A 20,531-nucleotide genomic window follows, 5' to 3' on the forward strand; every position below is an offset into this window, starting at 1 on the left:
ATAAACGGAGGAAACAATCGTTTTAATTGTCGTTTTCATGGTTAAGTTGGGAAGATAATCTTCTCGTGTATCTATACCTTCTGAAACCTTTTATCAAATACATTCACTAATCTTAAACCCATAACACCTTATCATTGGCATGATTAGGCCATGATTGTCTTTTTACTTTGTATTCAGGTTATCTTCTTGTTTCAATGAAAACATTTTAAGGTCATGATAAGTAGATGTTTGTTGCCAATGTCATCGGTGTCATTAGGGACTTTTAGATTCGCACGAAGACAATGGGGATTGCTACGATCGACGTCCTCTTAATGCACTGCCTTGAATGGACGTCACACGTATCAGTCCACGCAAATCCAAAAGTCCCTATTTACGACCATTTCCGAAGCTACTCACTGAAGATTATAGTGTTATTGCAACATTTACCGTAGATGGCGTAGGAATACTCACAAGCTTTCAACGATTTGATTTTTAAATAATCCCGCTATTATAAGGACATAATTTATATTCACAATAAATCCATGATAAATAGATAAAAGGAAAGTTGTGGAAATCGTTGCCTAAGGGATATGTCACTGGTGGCATGAATTGAACGCTGTGCACTTATTACCGGAGAAGTATGAGAAGTATTCTTCATATTGATCCCAAAGAGAAATATGAAACTATTGAAAGCATTCTAACTTTCCTAGATATTAAGGTTAAGTGTACGAGTCTCTGTTAATCTCTTGCAATCTTCACTTTGCCGTTTTGATTGGAAATTTGTAAGAATGCACTATTTCATTTTTTTCATTCTGTACAATTACCAGGTCGAGACCTGTTGTGGATGTATCCGCCCATGTCAGCGTTGATCTGAAGGGAATTCGACTCAAGGAACGCAATTACCGGCTTCCTAGCGGTGCCTTGGTACTCGGGTGAGTCCTCCTTAAAGCCCCACTGTATTACTGATAGCTTTTTGCGCCCTCTATATAGCAAACAATGCCTAATCGGTGGCCGTTGGTTCCCCATGATTCCCTTTTTCTTATGTTAATTGAGAGCTGATTTGATGAGATAACCACATGTCAGTGACCAGCAGGGTGGTCTAATCCCCCTGGCCAAACTAGTGCAGACGGGCTTTAACATATCGACAGTGGCGTAGCTCTACGGGTACTAGGGCAATTGCCCCCGCCCTTGTTATTGCGAATAAATAAAGACACAGAAAAAGCACGACCACCAAGACTTTCGAAAAACTAACCTAATGGTATCTCAATCGCCTTCTCCATCACCGTAATAATTTAATGTCTGACCTAGATGATTACGTAATTACGTAATTCCAAATATGATTTCTACGGGATATACAAGAATGTTCTGAAACTGGCATTGAGTTATTTTTTTTTAAAATCTTTTGTTAATCTTTCCGACCGTTTACGCAGATTCAAAAAATAGGAGGACAATGTCAAACTAAGATAATACTACTCCTTCCAACCCCAAACTCGATTGCCTAGCTATATCGCATTTCATAGACATTCCCTTGTCACTTCTGGGACCCGTTTCACTAAGCCTTTTTTCAATGACAAATGACAATAATCGGTGACAAATCTGCTGATAACCAATCAGAAGCAAGGATTTCACTAGTCACTGATGACAAGTTTTGTGAAACGGGGCCCTGGTGTCTCCTTTAAAACCAGTGAACCCTCAATGTTTGTATACCACGCCATGCCACTGCTTATTGCTAATTATTCAAAGAAAAGGAGGTGACTTCTACTTCTTTAAAGGTAGGCGTTACTACTGCAGCTAGAAGGGATTAGACCACACAGCGAGCCATCGAGATCACTGTGACAGGTGGCTATCTCATTAACTCAGCTCTCATTTAACATAAGAAAAAGAGGATCATGGGGGACCAACAGGCACCGATTTGGGAAGTTTTCTATATAGAGGGAGCAAGTAGCTACAAGTAGGACAGTGTGCCTTTAAAGACAGAGCCAGACCTCAAGTTTAAAAATTTATCAAAATTACTGATTATGCTTCTTTGATTTGTTATGTCTGTGGCTTATTAAAACTAGTATTTTTTGCTGAGAAGGTGACTTCTACAAATTACATTCCTATGTACTTCATTTGCAAGTGCAATTTTTAGTTATATTCTTGTGATATGTAGGGATGTAGAGAAGAAAGAAGTTCTCATACCAATATTCTTTTTATGAATAATTAAAGGACCTATCGTCAGTAGGAAATGCAATAAGTTGATATATTGTAATAAAGCTAGCTCTATAAATTTCTAAACGTTTGTGTTACAAGGATTTTAATATTCTTCTTTTAAATGTTTCATTGGTCATTTCCCTTTTTATGTTTCTCATGGAATAGATTCAATGTGACGCTCTGTTTATCGTTCGATGGGATTAATATACCACAGGAAATTTGTAAGTACCCATCTAAGGTTTTTAGAACTTAAAATATCTTTCCCTTTCATTTGCAATCTCTGCCATTCTAGTATATTCTCTCTCATTATCTCTCTCTCTCTCTCTCTCTCACTCACTCTCCTTCTCTCTCTCTCCATCTTTCTATATTTTGTCTCTTCCCTTATCCGTATCTTCCACTCTCTTTCTTCCTTCCCTCTCTCCATTTCTATGATATTAATCTGTCTTTGCGATTTAGAAGATCCGCTCATTCGTAGTGCCTACTTTTTTCGCACAACTCACAAACTACAACGTGTAATATCATTTTCCAATACCCTTCTTAGTTCTCGTATAAATGCAAAGTTTCTAAAGTTATCTATACAAGGGAATCTATAATTTACAAGCTTAGCTTTTTACTTATTTTCCCCCATATTTCATTTCAATATATTTGTCTAATTTTAGTTTAAATACCATGCTATTGTACTTATATGTCCGTATGTTTTTTTTTTTAACTGTACTGTTACTTCCATGGACTGATACAATGATATATATGTTTACACCTATTGAAAGAACAATTGTTTTCATTGTTATGGGTTTTATTGCTTATGATTTAAGTAATAAATGTGAATGTGAAATATACTCAAACGAAAAAACTTAAACGGAAATTTATTTATAACTATCATGCAATCTGGTGAAAACCAAGAGGCTGATCAAGAAACGAATCGCGTTTAAACACATTTCAGACAGGGGCGGTTTGGCAACAGGGCTTTGTTTGAGGATCTGTCCTCGCGAGGGATATTTTGACTTAAGGTACGGTCCGTTTGTCTATCCTAGGGGCAGTTGTTTGGGGGTAGTTTTCCGGGGGTAGTTGTCTGGGGGTAGTTGTCCGGGGTTAAATGTCCGGGGGGGCAGTTGTCCGGGGGTAGTCGTCATAGGGGTGTAAATCATGTATTCATCATCACTTTCGTATATTTTTGTCACCTTTGTAGTTCTGGATTATGACTTGATTGCCGATGCTAAGCTTCCCGTCAGTCAGCGCTGTTACTTTGAACTGCTTGACCAACCCGACTCTGCCGGGATCCGAGATCGCGTCAATATTTCGACTGGGTCTGAAATATGTCTCTCTCATGTTGCATACATCCCGGTGAGCATCCGTAGATCCCAGTTGCGTAGCCTAGGCAGCATCATTTCTAAAGAGCGATTTGGGGGCTCAACCCTCTCTCCCTTCCCCACTCAGAAAAACAAACAATTCAGCCCCTCAAAACAAATTTAAAAAGAATTGTGAGGCATGTGTAGAAAATTCAAGCGCCCCCAGACCAACCCCCCCCCCCCCCGAAAAAAAAGCCCCGCCAAAATTATTTGTATTTGACTGCTCCTGAGCCCAGATCATAATTATAGAGGGCACTTGTATCATGATGTGAGTGGCAATGGTCATTGTTTTATTTATAGAACTGAATTATATATTGCATTAGTTTGATTTTAATCTGCCAAGTCTTATTCTTCATCGTTATCAGAACTAAAGATGCATTGTTTATTGCAAATTACCTTATTTTCACTTGTAATAAGATTTCCATTTTTACTTCGTCTCCCAAAAGAATTCAATTCAAGACAAGCTCACGCCTATCACCATGAGAGCCGATTATAGCCTCGTCATTGCAGACCAGGTCAACAGTACACTGTTCAGACCAGCTGATATACAACCTATCCTCAACAAGAACATTCCCGCCTCAACATCACTAACGGTAAAACCTTCTGGCATTGACGCCGATAGTAGAATCTCTTGAGAGCCAGAAGAGCTTTAACTTTCTGTTAAGATGTATAGAGTTACTGTCTTTCTTTCTTTAAGTCGAGATATTTGTTTTCATTATTGAGCTTTATCTTTCATCCCATTTTTAGTAAATGAGCGCTTTTAATTTGCATATATATTTTGTTAATTTAATTGTCTGTTATAGAGAATGTGTTTTTCCATATCTAGCAAGAAGAGAGAGAAGTTGATGACTTAGAACAAGTTTGCTTTGAGACAGATCAGTATGAATATTTAGTAAACTTTCGCTTGTTTTAGGGCTCCATGGTTCTCGACACACGTTTTCACTGAAACACCAATATCACACGTTGGCTTCTCATCGTTGCTGGCGCTATTTCTGTCAACAGTCTAGATGACATAATGATTGTACGTTTAAATGTTTACTGTAAATCTTTGTAATGTCATATTCTTCTTGTAGATAATATAGTTACTTTGAAATGTTCAATATAAGAAACAGAGTGAACTAAACTGAATTGAACGGAAAGTCCTTTGTGCCAAATCATCGTTACCAATCAGATAAATCTCTCTCTCCGTAAATTTCGATATTCTGGAAGCTTTATTTATTCTTGTGATTCTCTTTATCTTAGGTTCCTATCCTGAGAAATTGCCAAAATCTTACATGTGTTCCAGATCTGAGACTTGCTGTCACAAAGTAAGTTAAATGTTGTCTTTTTCCGTAAAAAAATATGAAATATACAATTGCGAGTAGATTTCAAAAACCTAAGGATAGCGATTTACTTACTGCTTTGAAAATGAAATTAGGTATAAAGTAGTTTTTAAAAAAAGAATTTTGAACATAGGCTGGGGTGGAAATAAACATTTCTATCTTCCATTATAATATTTCACAGCTTTATGTTAAGGTTTGACGTAAAAAGCATAGCTGAAGAATCATGATAGATAACGAAATGAGACATCGAATTGCATTGCTCACTGGGGGTTTGGAGAAAGGAGATGAAACGAAAAAGAGTTAAAATCGAGAAATAATAGCAAAGGGAATGCAGTCCTACTAGTCATTATCGACTTGCTATTTCGCTATTTCTAGGAATGTGGAAAAGTTGTTCGTCGGAGACAGGAAGAACATCATCATGATTATCACCATCACAAACCAAGGGGAGGATGCCTACCAATCAAGACTCAAGATTCATACCCCTCCGGAGCTCCTCTTTAAAAAGGCAGAACAACTGCGATTGGTGAGTATAATACCACATTCCCGGGGTATTATTTTGTGATTAGAAGGTCTGAGCCCCGTCTTACAAATTTTTACGATTGATCCAAGTCAATCGCAAGTTCTTTTATCAATCGCAAGTTTGCAGTCTCCTTTCTCGTATGTACATAGTTGCGATCGTAAGTAAGTTGCGATTGATATCAACTGTTTGTAAGACGAGCCCTGGTGTTCAAACATTATATCTGGGCCCCGTCTAAAGGGTTGCGATTGATCTGAATCAAGTCCTCCGACCAATCTCAAGTTTGCAGTCTCCCAGGCTTTAAGTCAACTACCTGCTAGCGAAGGTGTGTGTGAATTCCCAACAACTCCGATTGCTGAGTAAGATCCCTCTACGCCTAGAGTTTGGTCCGTTTCAGAGAGGAAAGTGGTGACTGTAACAATGTTACGCAGGGCATCCAGCCAGCGTTTAAATGTTATTGATGTATAATTTATCATTAACTATCTTACAGTCAATGGCGATTGTTACAGAATATGATAGCAGGTGTAGCAATACAGTGTGAGAAACAAAATGGATATTCATTCAAAGCAGGGAAGGGGGAAAAAAAATATTTCATTGGGTCGGTCATGAACACGAACTCTCTCTCTCTCTCTCTCTCTCTCTCTAGGAAACTTCCAATTTCATTGGGGATATCTCAATCTCATCCATAACAGATATTTTTCATTGATTGTCTCGTTTGTAATTGGTGCGATTACAAAAAAAAAACATTTTAAAGTTTATCTTTTCCGAACTCAGATTCACGATTTCATCGCTTCGTGCTCCAATGACGTACAGCTTTCCCTGGTCACGTGCACTGTGGGGAATCCCCTACCAGCAGGTGCAGAGGTAGGTTTGATTAGATTTGATTTGATTTGATTTATTGGTTTCTGCATCTTTTTTCTTTTTTTCATCATACATTTTCATGAACATAATATGGCTTGATACAATATTCCAAGTGTATATAATTTTATACAGATAATACACGATATTAAACAAATATATTGAATTTAAACAAATACATTGAATGCATAATTAACATATATGTTCATGGAACACTTAAAAAGGAAGGTTTGGGGTTCTTTTTCAATTTTGCATTTAAAATATGGAAAAAATTGATATTTGCGACTTGCGTCTCACGACATCGGTTCCGCTCTACTTGTGTTTTTCATTTCAAATTTCCTCTTTTGTTTACAGTTTTTACAGAGGCAATTAGATAAGAAATCTAGATCATGATAATACAAATTACTCTGTGCGTTTGTACTTCTATGTCTTTCGCTTTCAACAAAACATTTCTACAATATTTTTGTTGCAGCTAAAACTTCGTGTTGAATTCGAGAACGTGAACCTCTCGGGACAAGTTGACCTCTTGACCTTTTCGATGCAAGTTCAAAGGTAATCTATTAAGTATTAATTAGCATTATCCTCATTAAGAGCCGAGTTTCTTCATTTACAGATACACAGTCACCCAAGGGTTGCTTCTATTCTGCATTTAATACGTGTAAATCTATTGAGCAGCAAAAGCAAAGTCACGTCCTTATAGGATCGGAGAGGGTTGTTACCATTTTTTTTAATTTTTTTTTTTTGGGGGGGGGTTCTTGAAAGTTGATTGATTGTGTTGGGTATTCATCATCTGCATTGCATGGCATTTTATTTATTGCACTCTTGAAAATGTGGATTTGCCCCATAGAAAAATCACATCCAATATGACTTTGAAACTATTTCTATAGCCATATATTATAGAAGTTAATTTCTTCGTTGTTTTCTGCTCTATATGCGTCACCAATGTCCTTTGGCAGGACATTGATCTACATTTGCCACACTTAACCCAGGTGATGTAAATGGGTACCAGTCCTGGCAGGAATTAATTCCTTGAAATGCTAGAGAGCCTTGCTAGAACCAGGGTATTAATCGGGCAGCGCCAGGAGCGTCACAATGTGACGGACTTGTGCGCTTTATAAGAAGCAATTATTATTATTACTTTTATTATTATTATTATTATTATTATTATTATTATTATTATTATTATTATTATTATTATTATTATTATTATTATTATTATTATTATTATTATTATTATTATTATTATTATTATTATTATTATTATTATTATTATTATTATTATTATTATTATTATTATTATTATTATTATTATTATTATTATTATTATTATTATTATTATTATTATTATTATTATTATTATTATTATTATTATTATTATTATTATATAGTGTTGAAGCAGAACGGGAGAGTACCCGACGGGACAACCTCATGGATGTCCTCATACCAGTCGAGATTGTCGCCTCTATGGAGCTCATAGGGTAAGAATACTCACTTTAAATCGCTTCAGTACAACCGGCTATCTATACCCGCAAAACACCTACCCTTGCCCCCCGATCCGCCCCCCCCCCCCCCGGACTGACAACCTTTTCGTCAGTGACTTATATGGTCTTCGTGACTTTAAGAGGTCAAATAAATTAATGTTAAAAAAAAAAACTTTCTTATTTTATTTTATTTTATTTTTTCCAAGGAGGGGGGGGGGGGGTAAACATGTTTAATTTACGTTACCATCTTATTCTTTTTACCGGTGTTGTTTTGCTAGGGGGGTCGGGCCCGCCGCCTGATAATATGAGTATTAAAGTAGGAGAAGGCCATGTTGGAGAAGGTGAAGAAGGGAAGGAAGAAAAAGAAGAGGAAGCGAATTGATGAAATCAGTGGCATTGCAGAATATCAAAAACGTGAGCTCATGCGTAGGCTCTTTTTACCTGAACGACGAGCGATTATGACTTTGGCACTTCGGTTCTCTATATGGGAAGGAACTGAACTTTGGCAACAGAAAAGCATCCTATTGGCATACCATGAATAAATATGAATGTTTTATTTTCTCTCCTTGTCTTTCCCAGGGTATCCAGTCCTCAAGAGGTCGTCTTTCGTCCCGAACATTATCCTCTTGATCGTACGATCAACTCTTACGACGATGTCGGACCAGAAATCAGTCATTATTTCTCGGTAACCATTGAGCTGTATACAAACAACACTCATCGCGCTGATTTGTATTACTGTCATAAAGACAGAATGAAGATATTCCATTTTTAAAAAAAACTTCTCAAATTACTGCAACTATTTTTTAATTATAGAAGATCACATCCAACCTTGTCCTATAACGATTGCAGATTATTCGGGCCAGTAGATTACGTTTAACATAATGCTGTTCGATTAAGATTTTCCATATCAAATTATCATAATTGGTGAGTTGTGTCACGATGGTGCATTATCTTTCAAAAGCTTTCACGAAACTGTTTACATGTACCTACAGAACATCTGTTTCCTGGGGCGGGTTGGCTAAATTCAAACAGTTATTAAAACAAGATTAACAATGATAGATGGACTTTCAGAGGGATTGTAAATGTTTAGAGAGCAATCATTGATTCAAGTCAATGATGATTTGCTATATATGATGAATACGAAATCGTATGTAATTTGATCATAGTAACTGTTCACGCGTTTGATGATCAATTTCTAAAGTAAAATCAGGGACTTAATTGTTATTGAAGCCTTTTTCTTCGGTTCTGAACTGCTTTTTTTTCTTGACACTTTCCCACTCAGCTCATCAATAAAGGACCATCCCACATTGGTCCCACCATCGTCCATATTGAATGGCCTCTTTTCACAAACAATGGCACCCTTTTGCTGCTCCTCACCAGGGCGTCCATGAACAACGGCCAAATGTGCACTGTCAATGCATACGTGAACCCAGCGAAATTACCGGTAAGAGGGAAATTTGATTGGAGGAGCGCGGGTCCCATGACTAGGAATTGTTTGGTCAAACAAAGGAGTTTGCAGTGAAAATAATCTATCTGCTATGTTATTTTTCTGGTTTTACTAAAATACTACATACCAGAGCACAATTATTATTCAATTAATATTTCCCGTTTATATAGCACTCGTTGGATAGGTCCAAAGCGGTTTGGCGCCTATTTTGTCCTCCATATTTGATCCCAAATTGGCGCAAAATAAGGGACATACACTCGGTATAATGATTGTACGAGTATATTACAGACCTGTGACTTTGCACACACTGTGTGACTTTTGTTGGCAACATATAAACTTCAAATATCAATAATTTCAATTCCAAATCCAGGAATATTTTAAGGAGGCACAGAACGGAAAATACCGAAAAGCAGGCTTTTTCGGATTTTTCCTGTGCTTTTTCTTACTAAAAATCCACATGCTTTTCTCTGATCCTCCACTTATTTTTAAATCATTGCATGTTTTTTTCATGTATTAGCAAATATTGTCCTGCCTTTTGGGAAAACACAATTTTGCCATGCTTTAAAAAATGTGCTTATGTCGATTATAAGCGTTATAGTTTGAATTATGTTGTTTGTTTTGTTGTTATTTGTGTAGTTGGAGTCGGGTGTAGTGTACGAGGATACAGGAACTCGCCCTGATCGATCATATTGCAAGGATACTAACACAGCTATGACGTCACACCACATGCAATGCTGCTCCCTGGGCAATTGCGCAACCATTACGTGCAGACTGGACAGCCTTCTAGCGACGAGCACAGCGAAAGGAGAAGTCGTTATAAATATCAAGTCAAGAATCTGGATAAATACTTTACTTGAGGTAAATACAATGCTACTTGATCATATCTACTCAACTTTAAAGAAATATTGACATAATAACCTCAAAGTTATAATCACTCTCGTAATTGTTTATTTTGCCTGAGACATTACCCTTAATCCAAGAGTTAACCGCATTGTAGTACTCTAATTGATGTGTGTGTATTAACTATGAATATGACTGACAAAGAAAGCGGACAAAATATACAGTTCCTTAGGTAGACAAAGGAACATCCCTTCACTGCTATTATGTAAAAATGTGCAGAACAGGTGTCACATGCATATTCACCTTTTACATAATAGCAGTGAAGGGATGTTCCTTTGTCTACCTGAGGAACTGTATATTTTGTCCGCTTTCTTTGTCCGTCATGTTCATAGTAATTGCTGCTCTTGTTTAAGTGTATTGTTATTGCTGTTCCTGCAGTTCTTGTAACTGCTACTGTTGTTGTTGTTGTTTTTGTCATTTGTTATCAATTCTATATCCCTGGTGTATTGATATTAATTCTCCCACAAATTTTATTTTCCGCGATCTCTTTGAATTGTCATTTCTTTCATTTCATAAACGTTTTTTTGTCCATCTGGACTACACTTACTCTTACTTTCCAACTTTTCATTTCTCCTCCTCTTCGTTTTCTTCTTCTCTCACACACTCTGAAACGCAAAATCGTAATCTCTATTCTACTATTATTTAAACTTCACATTGGTTATAAACTTCCTAATAAAAAGATATTAAAATAGACCGATGTCCAAATAGATTATTAATACATCATTTTATCTACGTTATGTTTTCCAGTACTACACCAGTTCGAGTAAAAACTTGCAAACTTACTTTACTTGTATAACCATTTTTCCGGACAGGTAAACCTTACAAATTTGAGGATATCATCGCGTGCTTCAGCTGTAACTAAAGGTAGCTACTATGCCATACCATTCGATGTTCATCCTGCCGCTAACTATACGGTAAGTCAGATATAGTGCGAGAAAGGGAGTGAGGAGAGAGATAGACAGACAGAGAGAGACAGACAGACAGAGAGAGACAGAGAGAGAGACAGACAGACAGAGATAGACAGTTGAGAAATATAAACAAATGTTGCTCAGTTAAGATACACTCAGTCATGAATGTTTCATGATTTTTTTTTTAATTTTCCTCCATATTTTATGAAGTTTTCTCACGTAGATCCAGTAATATAATATGCTATCACTATATTGTCCTTTCGTAACATTTGCACTATCTGGGATTTTAAACAGAATCGCGATGAACCGACTTTCCAAATTGGATATTGTTTGGATAGTCGCACAATGGAGCCTATATTTTCGGCAATGTTGTAACATCTGAATATGTACGCCTTGCTTAATGGGCATGTGCTTGATGTAATTAAAACTAATGCACACATCTCTGATAAGTGCCTCGTTACAAATTATTTTATTCACCTGTTACAAATTATTGTATTTCAATAGTCTAAATGCGAATTGCATACATTCCGTGTCGTCGGGTAGGACAAGCCATAATGTGTGCCCTACTTAGCAACAATTAATGTACACAAATCTCATTCTGACTAGTGAATTCTAGTTGTTGTCAGGCTATCCTACAATAACTGAAGTGTATTACTGTGTTATGTGTTTGTATTGGGAGTCTAGATAAGAGGGATGACAGACGGTATATAGGACAGACATACCATTTGTTTAACTGGGGAATGAAATAATTTGTTAAAAGGCACTTAACGCAGATTTGTGCATACATTTTGATTACATTACGAAAATGGTCTATTGCTTCTAACTCTTGTTAATCAGATATTTTCTTCGCTGTGTTTTACAGATTACAACGGATGTATCCGAGTACGTGGAAGTAGACGAACGGAAGAAACACATCCCGATCTGGATTTATATAGTTGCTGCATCGGTTGGACTTCTTATTGTTATACTTTTAATTCTCATTTTGTGGAAGGTGAGCAAGAAAGGGAGGAAAAAGAAAAAGGATGGGCATAAAATAAAAGAGGAAAATGGTTATAAGTTGGGATATCAAGAGATTGATTGAAAAGGCCGCATTATTCATTTATTTCTGTTTCCAAAATAGTTGTACCAAACATGGTATTACATTACACAACTTTGTATTCATTTGGGAAATATTATATCAAGTCTTTTGTCTTCTTTCTGCATGGCTGATCGTCAACGAAACGGAGTTAAGTCTTTTGTCAACTCTGTTTGTTGCTACGGCAGGCAGCCAGTAAAAAAGAATCCGTTTAATCAAATTATGGAAATGCAAACAGAAATTCGTTATTACTGGCTCATTTTTCCTGATTGAGGTGTCATATGAAAAGGAAGAAAAGTTAACATTCTCGAAATGTGATTTTCCCTTAGTTTTCTCCTAGTTCTTGACCGTGATTGTATAGCGAGTAAATAGTTGATTTGCTGTAGGTAGATAGAGAAATAAAAGCATGTTTTTGTGCCTGGTAACCTAAGCTTCTTAATTATACAGTTAGAGAATGCTATAGTTTTCTCATTATTTTTAGTGCGCATTGACAGTGTGAATACTATGAAAATATTGAACCAGTCTCTTAATGGGAACGCTTTGCATGCAGTACTTAACTTCCTCCTACTAGAACACATACAGTAGTGTTGTCTGTATTAGGATTGTGTGATGAAAACAAAATATTGTAGGAAATAATGGACCAACTAATGGGGACAGAAAACATGGACCAATAATTAGGGAATAACGGACCAACTATTGGGAAAAGGCGCCTGGACTAATTAGGGAAAAGTGTACCAACCATGTGTGAAAGAAAAATGGACCAATCAAATGATAGTGGGACCAAATATTCGAGGTGTCTATATGAGGCATTGTCTGGCTGTAGAGAGATACTCTTGGGCACTCCAAGGTGAACGGCATAAGAGAAAAACACTTTCGCTTAACTTTTAACTTTGCTCATCAGAATAAGATTTCCAAGAAGAGGAATTTATCATGATTAAATAGACATTAGTCGTAAATATTTTTTTTTGCAATTACGGAAAAATATGCGAGTTTGAAACGATGATAAAACCTTTCAATTGTCCAACCGATGGCTTTCTTATTATACTATTATCAAAGACAATCTTTCTGGTTAAGTTATCCTATGTTTCTGATAAGCAAATTGAGATGTTGAGAAAATGTTTCCTTGTCTCGTTTGATAATAACGTGGAATTATCTTTCTCCTTTCTCATGTTTTTTTTTTCTCGATGTACTCCTTGCTAACTTAGTTGTAGTTTACCATGCATGTTCTCCCAAGAAGCTGGTAACTTCTTGGTTCTCCGTAGCTTGAAGTAATGGTAGTTGTTTTTTGTTACCTTTCTAACCCCTTCTCTCTCTTTAGATCGGATTCTTCAAGCGGAAGAAGATCACTCCCGAACAGAGGAAGAAAATGGGCCATTCCGAATCCTCAAGATCACAAAAGTACGTCCCCTACAGCTATAGCACATGCCGATCTTTTCCCAATTGATCCTCAAGCAACTAACTGCGCGCGCAATCTTGAGTGTTCGCAGGGTTGCTCTTCGTCTATTCGTCTTTAGTGGCTTATACCAAAAATCGCACATCTTTGACATACATTGTTCAAGATGTTAAAATTGAAAATGAATCATTTTGAATAATGAGTTGATAAAATGCTTTGTGTTATTGCAACATTTGTAAAATCAAATACACTCGTTAGACATTGATATAGTAATATATTCCATTCTAAATATTTTGGTATCTGCAATAACATTTCTAGTCTTTCCAAAATGGCTTCCAATTTATTACTATTTGCCAAGCTTTGATAACAATGAATTGAAATAACTGAATTGTCAGAAGTACAAAAAGGTGGTATGTAACTTGTAATCGATGATTACCTATGATTGAATGATTGAAAATGAAACAAATTAAATTCAATTATAACATGACGTTAACTGAAGAAAGGCTTAAAGACTGTCATCTACTGGGGATTTTTGTTTTGCTGGGGGGGGGGGCTATCATTGTTGCACATGATAGTAACGATCCATTGTTCTCTTTGGCCAATCAGCGTCAGTGTTATAAAAACTGACATCAGTAAACTTTACACTGATTGGTTAGTGTCTAATAATAAATTAGTTGTAGCCTGCTTCGAATGCATTGAAAACTGCTTGGGGGTACTGTACGTTGAAACAAACAACGACGTCCGGAAATTTCCGAAATCTGGCCGATTTAATTTCGTGCAATTTCGGGGATCGGTTCAACTTCGGCTTAGAGCAAGAGGGGGAAATCGGCTAGTTGGTAGCACCGAAAAACTGAAGTGATCTCTGGAATCTGGAATCGTCTGTACGCCGTCTTAAAGTGTGTTGCATCCGCTTTTTAACTTCTCCTCTCTGTTTCATGGAATGCTTTCCAGCATGACACATTAGTTAGAGTAGAATATTTTCACTTTGTATTTACAAAGATTGATATTACAAATATCAATGCTATTATATTAATAACGTTATTTGAATATTCAAAACTTCTGAAGTCAGATTCACTTTGCAAGACAACAAGTACAATGTGTACAGCGCTTAGAACCTGTAGGTTAAGGCACTAGTTGAAATTCTGGTTCATTTTCTTCTTCAAAAAAAAATGATATTACAACGAGTAGAATTTCAAATAAAATAAAAAATACATGTACCTTAATATATTTTAATGATAATGGTAGAAACAATTTACACAGTAAAACCAGGGACTTGGAAGACAAGTCCAAGTCCCTGGTAAAACTATATAGATACTGTGTGATACATAAATGTGGTTGCTACAAATTAATACTTTTTGTATTGGGTTGAACTGGACTAGAAAACCTTCAGCCGATAAAATGGGCGATTGAAGAATTTTATTGTTCATGTGTGTTTTTTAATCCATGTTTCGTTTGCACATTAACTGTGCTGCATGACTAGTAGACTGAAATCATTCAATTTCTAGTGTTACTGCACAATCATCTCCATAATGTACCTTAATACCTTATAATATTACTTTTGATGTACATCGCTCTAGATAAATCGTTGAGCTGTTGTTTTCTTGCCATATTTGTTCATTTTTATAATTTTGTTGTACTTGTTGTAGTTTCACTACGAGCCTCAAGTTGATTTTTGATATCTCCATACATAATGTTGAACTGATGCTAATAAAGGCATGCGCCTTGAATGAATTCAATATGTCATTTTACCCTTTAAAAACACGGTGTAATGTATACGAATCGCTGCAATATGGCATTGATTGTGGACACATTAACCCCCTTGCCACATCCCACCCCAACCCCCCCCCCCCCTTTTTCACCTCTCTCTCTCTCTCTTTCTCTCTCCCTCCGCCCTTCTCCGTCTCCCACATACGCGCACGCACACACCACGCATACACACATTCATTTCATAATCTATGGACGTATTGTATTTTCACCATTGTCTTAATTTAATTCATAAAGACAAAATTTCATCCATTCAGAGCTGATTCTTAAAAATTGATATATTACTTCGATGAATGTCATATGCCATACATAATCGGAGAAATAAGTATCGCTTAGAGTTTAATCATTCAAGTTCTTTATAAAAACTATTCAAAAATATAAAAATCCTAGTCAAGCAAATGTTAATTATATCTTCTTTTCAGATACAGTCCATAGGATTTATGCATAGACTATTTATTTTGTGTATTATTAAACCTTTGAACTTCAATTGACTGAGCTAATTTCAATTTAAAGAGGGTTTAAGTTTATACTGTATACCGCCACCTGTATTGATATACGCTGCCCAAATGAAGATATCTTTATGTATACAAGTTTTTTAAATTAATTTGTCTTATCTTATACGTAAATATCAATGCTATTCAATAGTGGTCGCCTATGTAAATTTTCGAATAATTCAAATTAGAAAATTTTAGATTATTTCGCACTCCATAGTCAGACGACCTAAAAGTTGGATCTATTAAAAGTGTATTATATAAAATGTGTACATAAAAGTGTATATATTTTCTACTGTACTTCCGTTGTATATATAACTGTTCATAATTATTGAGTGCAATAATCGTATTTGTTATCAAAACATTAATAAATCATCTTCATAAACATGAGCTGCATACAAAGTCGTTTAGTGTGGTCATTACATCTGGACACCATTGGGGATGTTTTTAACGTAAAGGAATACATCTTGCAAGAATTTATTGTCATAATTGGCCAATCGTTGATTGCAGGAGTGCGTGACTGAGAGAATGGGTGAGTTGAAGGGAAAGATGATTTCTGGTTTAAGGTGAGATATAAATTTGGGAGATTTTAATTTTCTTAAAATAGTTACGAAGAATATGTACATAGAACTATCTCCTGAAAAGGATTGTTTATTCAATCCCCTCAAAATTGGAATTTGACAAGGAAATGTTGAAACTAGCATACCTTAAAAGGAAAATGTGTCCCCCTTTTAAATTGACCTAAAGTAGCACCTAAATATGTGTTATTCTTTTCTTGTCGACAATGTTTCGAACTTTTTCCCCCGTTTTTCTTTCTATACAAAATTCGTTATCTGCCGCTGGATGATAACATTAAACAATGGCGGTATTTAGTGCGAATAGACCATTTTCGTAATGCAACCAAATGTATGCATATACCTTCGTGATGATAACACTAAACAATGGCGGTATTTAGTGCGAATAGACCATTTTCGTAATGCAACCAAATGTATGCATATACCTTCGTGATGATAACACTAAACAATGGCGGTATTTAGTGCGAATAGACCATTTTCGTAATGCAACCAAATGTATGCATATACCTTCGTGAAGCATCTCGATACGATTGATTTCATTCACCTGTTATGAATAAATATATCTCAATATTCAGAACTTAAATTGCATACATTAGTTGTTGCTAGGTAGGACTAATATTATGGGTTGTCCTACCTAACAACACGTAACAAATACCAGGGTCAACGAATCGACGGGGCTCGGGGATGAAAAACTTTAGATAAACTCTATGAGGCTGTTTACACCGGCAGAGATAGCGCACGCTAGACCGCTCTATCTCTGCGGTGTGGAAGGTACAACGTCGTTTCGGTCCGCCCAACAGCGAGCCACGGCGAGCCAAAACGGCGTGCCTCTGGAGCACCTCTTGGTGGTGGTCCACGAGAGATAGCGCGGTCTAGCGCGCGCTAGAAAAAAAGGGGTGCTACGATAGACCGCGCTATCTCATTGCGGTGTGAACAGCCTCTTAGACCATAATAACATCTATGACCATAATAGCACTGCTATAAGGAAGCCGATGAAACACAAAGCTACAAGCCTCATCGGGGTCATCTTGTTCTTCTGGAGTTTTTTCATACTTATCAGTGTTCTAGGACGAACCGTTTCAACTGCTATCCCATGTACCACGTCATCACCACTTTGCAGTATCCTCTGACAAGCATCTGGGCACTGTTTCATAAAACTTGATATCGATATCAAGTTACAAGCTACTGTTATAAGCTATTGAAATCATGGCATCTGATTGGCTGAGAGCAAATTTGTCATAGACCTTTAGGAGTTGTTATAGATAACAAGTTTTATGAAACGGGCCCCAGGTCTAGAATGTGGCCCCACCAATCTGGACCACGTAGGATAGGTTGGACTGGAATAGAAATGGTACGCCATTCTAAGATCCGACAACAGAAGTCTCCAGAAACTGGGTACAGCTCCGATTGCTTGAGCAAGCTCATCGTTGAATTTCGTTGGAAGGGTCCGCCGGTCCGGAGAAGCAGGGAGGTGAAAGAAAAGGAGGCGAAACTCTTGTAATTTATTCAAACGCATTCTTGAGTTCTAAAGCGTAACAATGGGATGTGTAACATTCCACTTGGTTTTGAAGTTCCATGCTCCGAACCGCGCTTCCACTGCGGGGACTTTCGGAAGCCAGGCACCAGTTTTACATTTATTACAAAATATTAAATTACCGGCAAAATTTTAGTGTAAATCAAAAACTTTATATGGGGATTTTATTGGGAATAGTGCATCAAACAAATTTTCAAATTTAAAACTCCGTCCTTCCTTTAATTTGTGTGCCAGAGTTGGTAAAAGAAAAATTACATCCTGTCAAAAACTCAAAAAATTTGTGCGTGCTTTAATGTCCCGTTATTTGATCCATGGTTTACAATCTTCAATAACATTAAGTTTGCTAATGCGTGTTTTCGCGTGTTTTTTGTATTTTTCAAGTTTAAAAAAGGATGAAAGTACACAAGTTTGTGTTCGCTTGTTCTACTCTTTACACATTCAACAATGGATGATAAATCATTGGAAGGGACAGCGAACAGTTGCAGTGATACCATTTTCTGATGTAGGAATTCTAACTCCTGAAATGTCATGTGCTCTTTTATCTCACCACCTGGTCAACAGTTGCAGATTAGCGCATAACTTTTCGGCGGCTTGGAGCATGGGGTCAAAGGAGAGCGGCTTGATTCCAGTCCTTCTCTATCACGTCCCTGGGAGAAGTAAAAGACGAAACGTTAGTGCAGGCGGAAACTATGGGTGGTATTCTCGAAAGCGGACTAACTTTAGTCTATCGTTTAATCCTCCGACTAATTATGGAATGCCAAGTGTCCATATGAATATATTTTTGAATAATTGGATATGTAACTGAATTACCATGATAACATAATTACTTCATAGTTATATTGTTGTTTATTAATTATGTTATTACATTTTATTTTAATTTATTGACAGATTAAATTATTCAAAAAAATCTTCATATGGACACTTGGTATTCCTTAATAGGTCGGAGGATTACATCATTGACTAAAGTTAGTCCGCTTTCGAGAAAACCACACATAGGGTTTTGGGGTGGACAAAGCTGATTGTGGAATATGGCTAAATTTGAGTATTTACATATACTGTTGATACTATTAATAGTACGTGACTGAACAATCGTTTAATTTAACGTTATTGAAAGTCACGTTATAACTATTATATTTATGAGGATCAGAGTTCCACGACCGATATACCTGGCGCCACAACAACATACTACGCATCATGCTCAAAGACATTAAAAACACTTCAAACAATTCCTCCAAAGTATATGCAACATAGAAGCAGAAAGCATCAATGGGGGAACCATACCACCAAACATAATACGTACCCAACACAAACCAGAAATCTGCCACATCGACAACAAAAATAAGGACATTATCATCATCGAACTCAAAGTCCCCTTAAACATTGACAAAGCACATCAACGAAAACAAGACAAATACGCAAGCCTCATACATGACATAACATCAACAGGGTGGAAGAGCAAGCTAATCTGTATTGAAATCGGTTCACATGGACTCATAACCCCACAAAATAAATACCGCCTAAAGGAAATCCTCAAAATCAATAACTCAACTAGGTACCCGGAATCCTGGGACGAAATATTGAAGGCCGTTCTTGTTAGTTCTTATGTAATATTCCAAGGAAGACGTGAGCCAGCATGGCAATTTGAGCAATACCTTTAATTTATCAATCTATATACATTAATTTTTCATCATTTCCTGTTTATCAATGAACTTGTATCCATTCTGTACCAAAATGACAATATTTACCGTAATACGTAATTTATCTCGATTCAATTATACACTATTCATTTATGTATCATGTATGGGGATCTTTCCTTCCTCATCATAATGTTACAATCTTCTTCTTTTACCCTGTTCTGTACTATACTACTTCTGTTTTCCTCTCCTTTTCTCTTGTTCTCCTTTTCACATCTTCCTTTTCCCTTACTCTCTATCCCGGTGCTCCTTGTTATCACATATATTATTACACTGTAACTAATTAATGAATTTTAAGCGCTGATGAACTAGTCAATCCAGGGAGGTCCTCCCTGGTCAATCAATACATTAATACATAACATTTAATAAAGAAAATAACATTCCGTATTTAGCGCAAGGAAAAAAAGTAATAGTATCATTTTTCCACACATACACACACATCCACACCCAAGCATAATACATGAGGGGACGGCAAACTAGAGATTACTTCTATTTGATCTTACTTAAACATCTCATGAAGCGGATTTTACATTCGTATTCGTTTGCGACTACTGTATACAAACAAGACTTTATAGATTAGGGATTCTTTATAGGTATTGCGGAGTATTATCGAGCTTGAACAAATACTGTCTGGATTTAGGGTGTAGTGGAGATTTGTGGAGTCAGTCTAGCTTGCCCCTGCATCACGACAACGTTCCAATATTTCTGGCTTTAGTGTGTAGTGGAGATTTGTGGAGAAGTTGTAGCTTGCGCCTCCTTCACAACAAAGTTCAAATTTGGTGTATTCTGTGTAAAGTAAGTTTAATGTTTATTCTGCGAAAGTGTATCTGCTGGTTTTCGAGAGTTTTTGCTCATTGAGTTTTATCTATGTTTTTGTTTTTAACCTCAACCCACTGGTCGCAGAATAACTGTTACATGGCTCTCAGTAAATACAGAAAGATACATTCGGTGTCACGTGTAAAATCATAATAAAACTTGGGTATAATTGAATGTATTTGGAAAGTTAATTTGCAAATCTAATCAAATGAACGGGCGGCTACTATTCACCAGTTAA

General features: G+C 36.6%; 2 protein-coding genes across 3 annotated transcripts in view; both read left to right on the forward strand.

Moving 5' to 3' along the window:
• The window catches only part of LOC583516 (integrin alpha-V), a 54,566-nt gene extending 45,348 nt beyond the window's left edge, over nucleotides 1–9,218 (forward strand). Inside the window, exons 14-24 of the mRNA XM_030990902.1 lie at nucleotides 807–911; nucleotides 2,338–2,393; nucleotides 3,359–3,513; nucleotides 3,965–4,111; nucleotides 4,761–4,825; nucleotides 5,216–5,363; nucleotides 6,132–6,221; nucleotides 6,688–6,767; nucleotides 7,604–7,693; nucleotides 8,276–8,381; nucleotides 8,979–9,218. Coding sequence (XP_030846762.1) covers nucleotides 807–911; nucleotides 2,338–2,393; nucleotides 3,359–3,513; nucleotides 3,965–4,111; nucleotides 4,761–4,825; nucleotides 5,216–5,363; nucleotides 6,132–6,221; nucleotides 6,688–6,767; nucleotides 7,604–7,693; nucleotides 8,276–8,381; nucleotides 8,979–9,218 — 1,282 coding nt within the window. The remainder of the gene's footprint in view (nucleotides 1–806; nucleotides 912–2,337; nucleotides 2,394–3,358; nucleotides 3,514–3,964; nucleotides 4,112–4,760; nucleotides 4,826–5,215; nucleotides 5,364–6,131; nucleotides 6,222–6,687; nucleotides 6,768–7,603; nucleotides 7,694–8,275; nucleotides 8,382–8,978) is intronic.
• A 568-nt stretch (nucleotides 9,219–9,786) lies between these two features.
• Nucleotides 9,787–14,731, forward strand: LOC105439918 (integrin alpha-V-like). Of its 2 annotated transcripts, XR_004064927.1 has the most exons (5): nucleotides 9,787–10,001; nucleotides 10,856–10,957; nucleotides 11,814–11,942; nucleotides 13,345–14,540; nucleotides 14,608–14,648. XR_004064927.1 is itself a non-coding variant. In XM_030990260.1 (4 exons), the coding sequence occupies exons 1-4, from the start codon at nucleotides 9,855–9,857 to the stop codon at nucleotides 13,468–13,470; spliced, it is 504 nt and encodes a 167-aa protein (XP_030846120.1). In that variant the 5' UTR covers nucleotides 9,787–9,854; the 3' UTR covers nucleotides 13,471–14,731. The 2 variants fall into 2 exon arrangements, 1 of the variants encoding a protein (XP_030846120.1); XM_030990260.1 differs by having other exon boundaries at nucleotides 13,345–14,731.
• The last annotated feature ends 5,800 nt before the right edge of the window (nucleotides 14,732–20,531 follow it).

This window comes from Strongylocentrotus purpuratus, unplaced genomic scaffold, assembly GCF_000002235.5.
Source record: "Strongylocentrotus purpuratus isolate Spur 01 unplaced genomic scaffold, Spur_5.0 spur5_scaffold_19, whole genome shotgun sequence".
Lineage (NCBI taxonomy): Eukaryota > Metazoa > Echinodermata > Echinoidea > Camarodonta > Strongylocentrotidae > Strongylocentrotus > Strongylocentrotus purpuratus.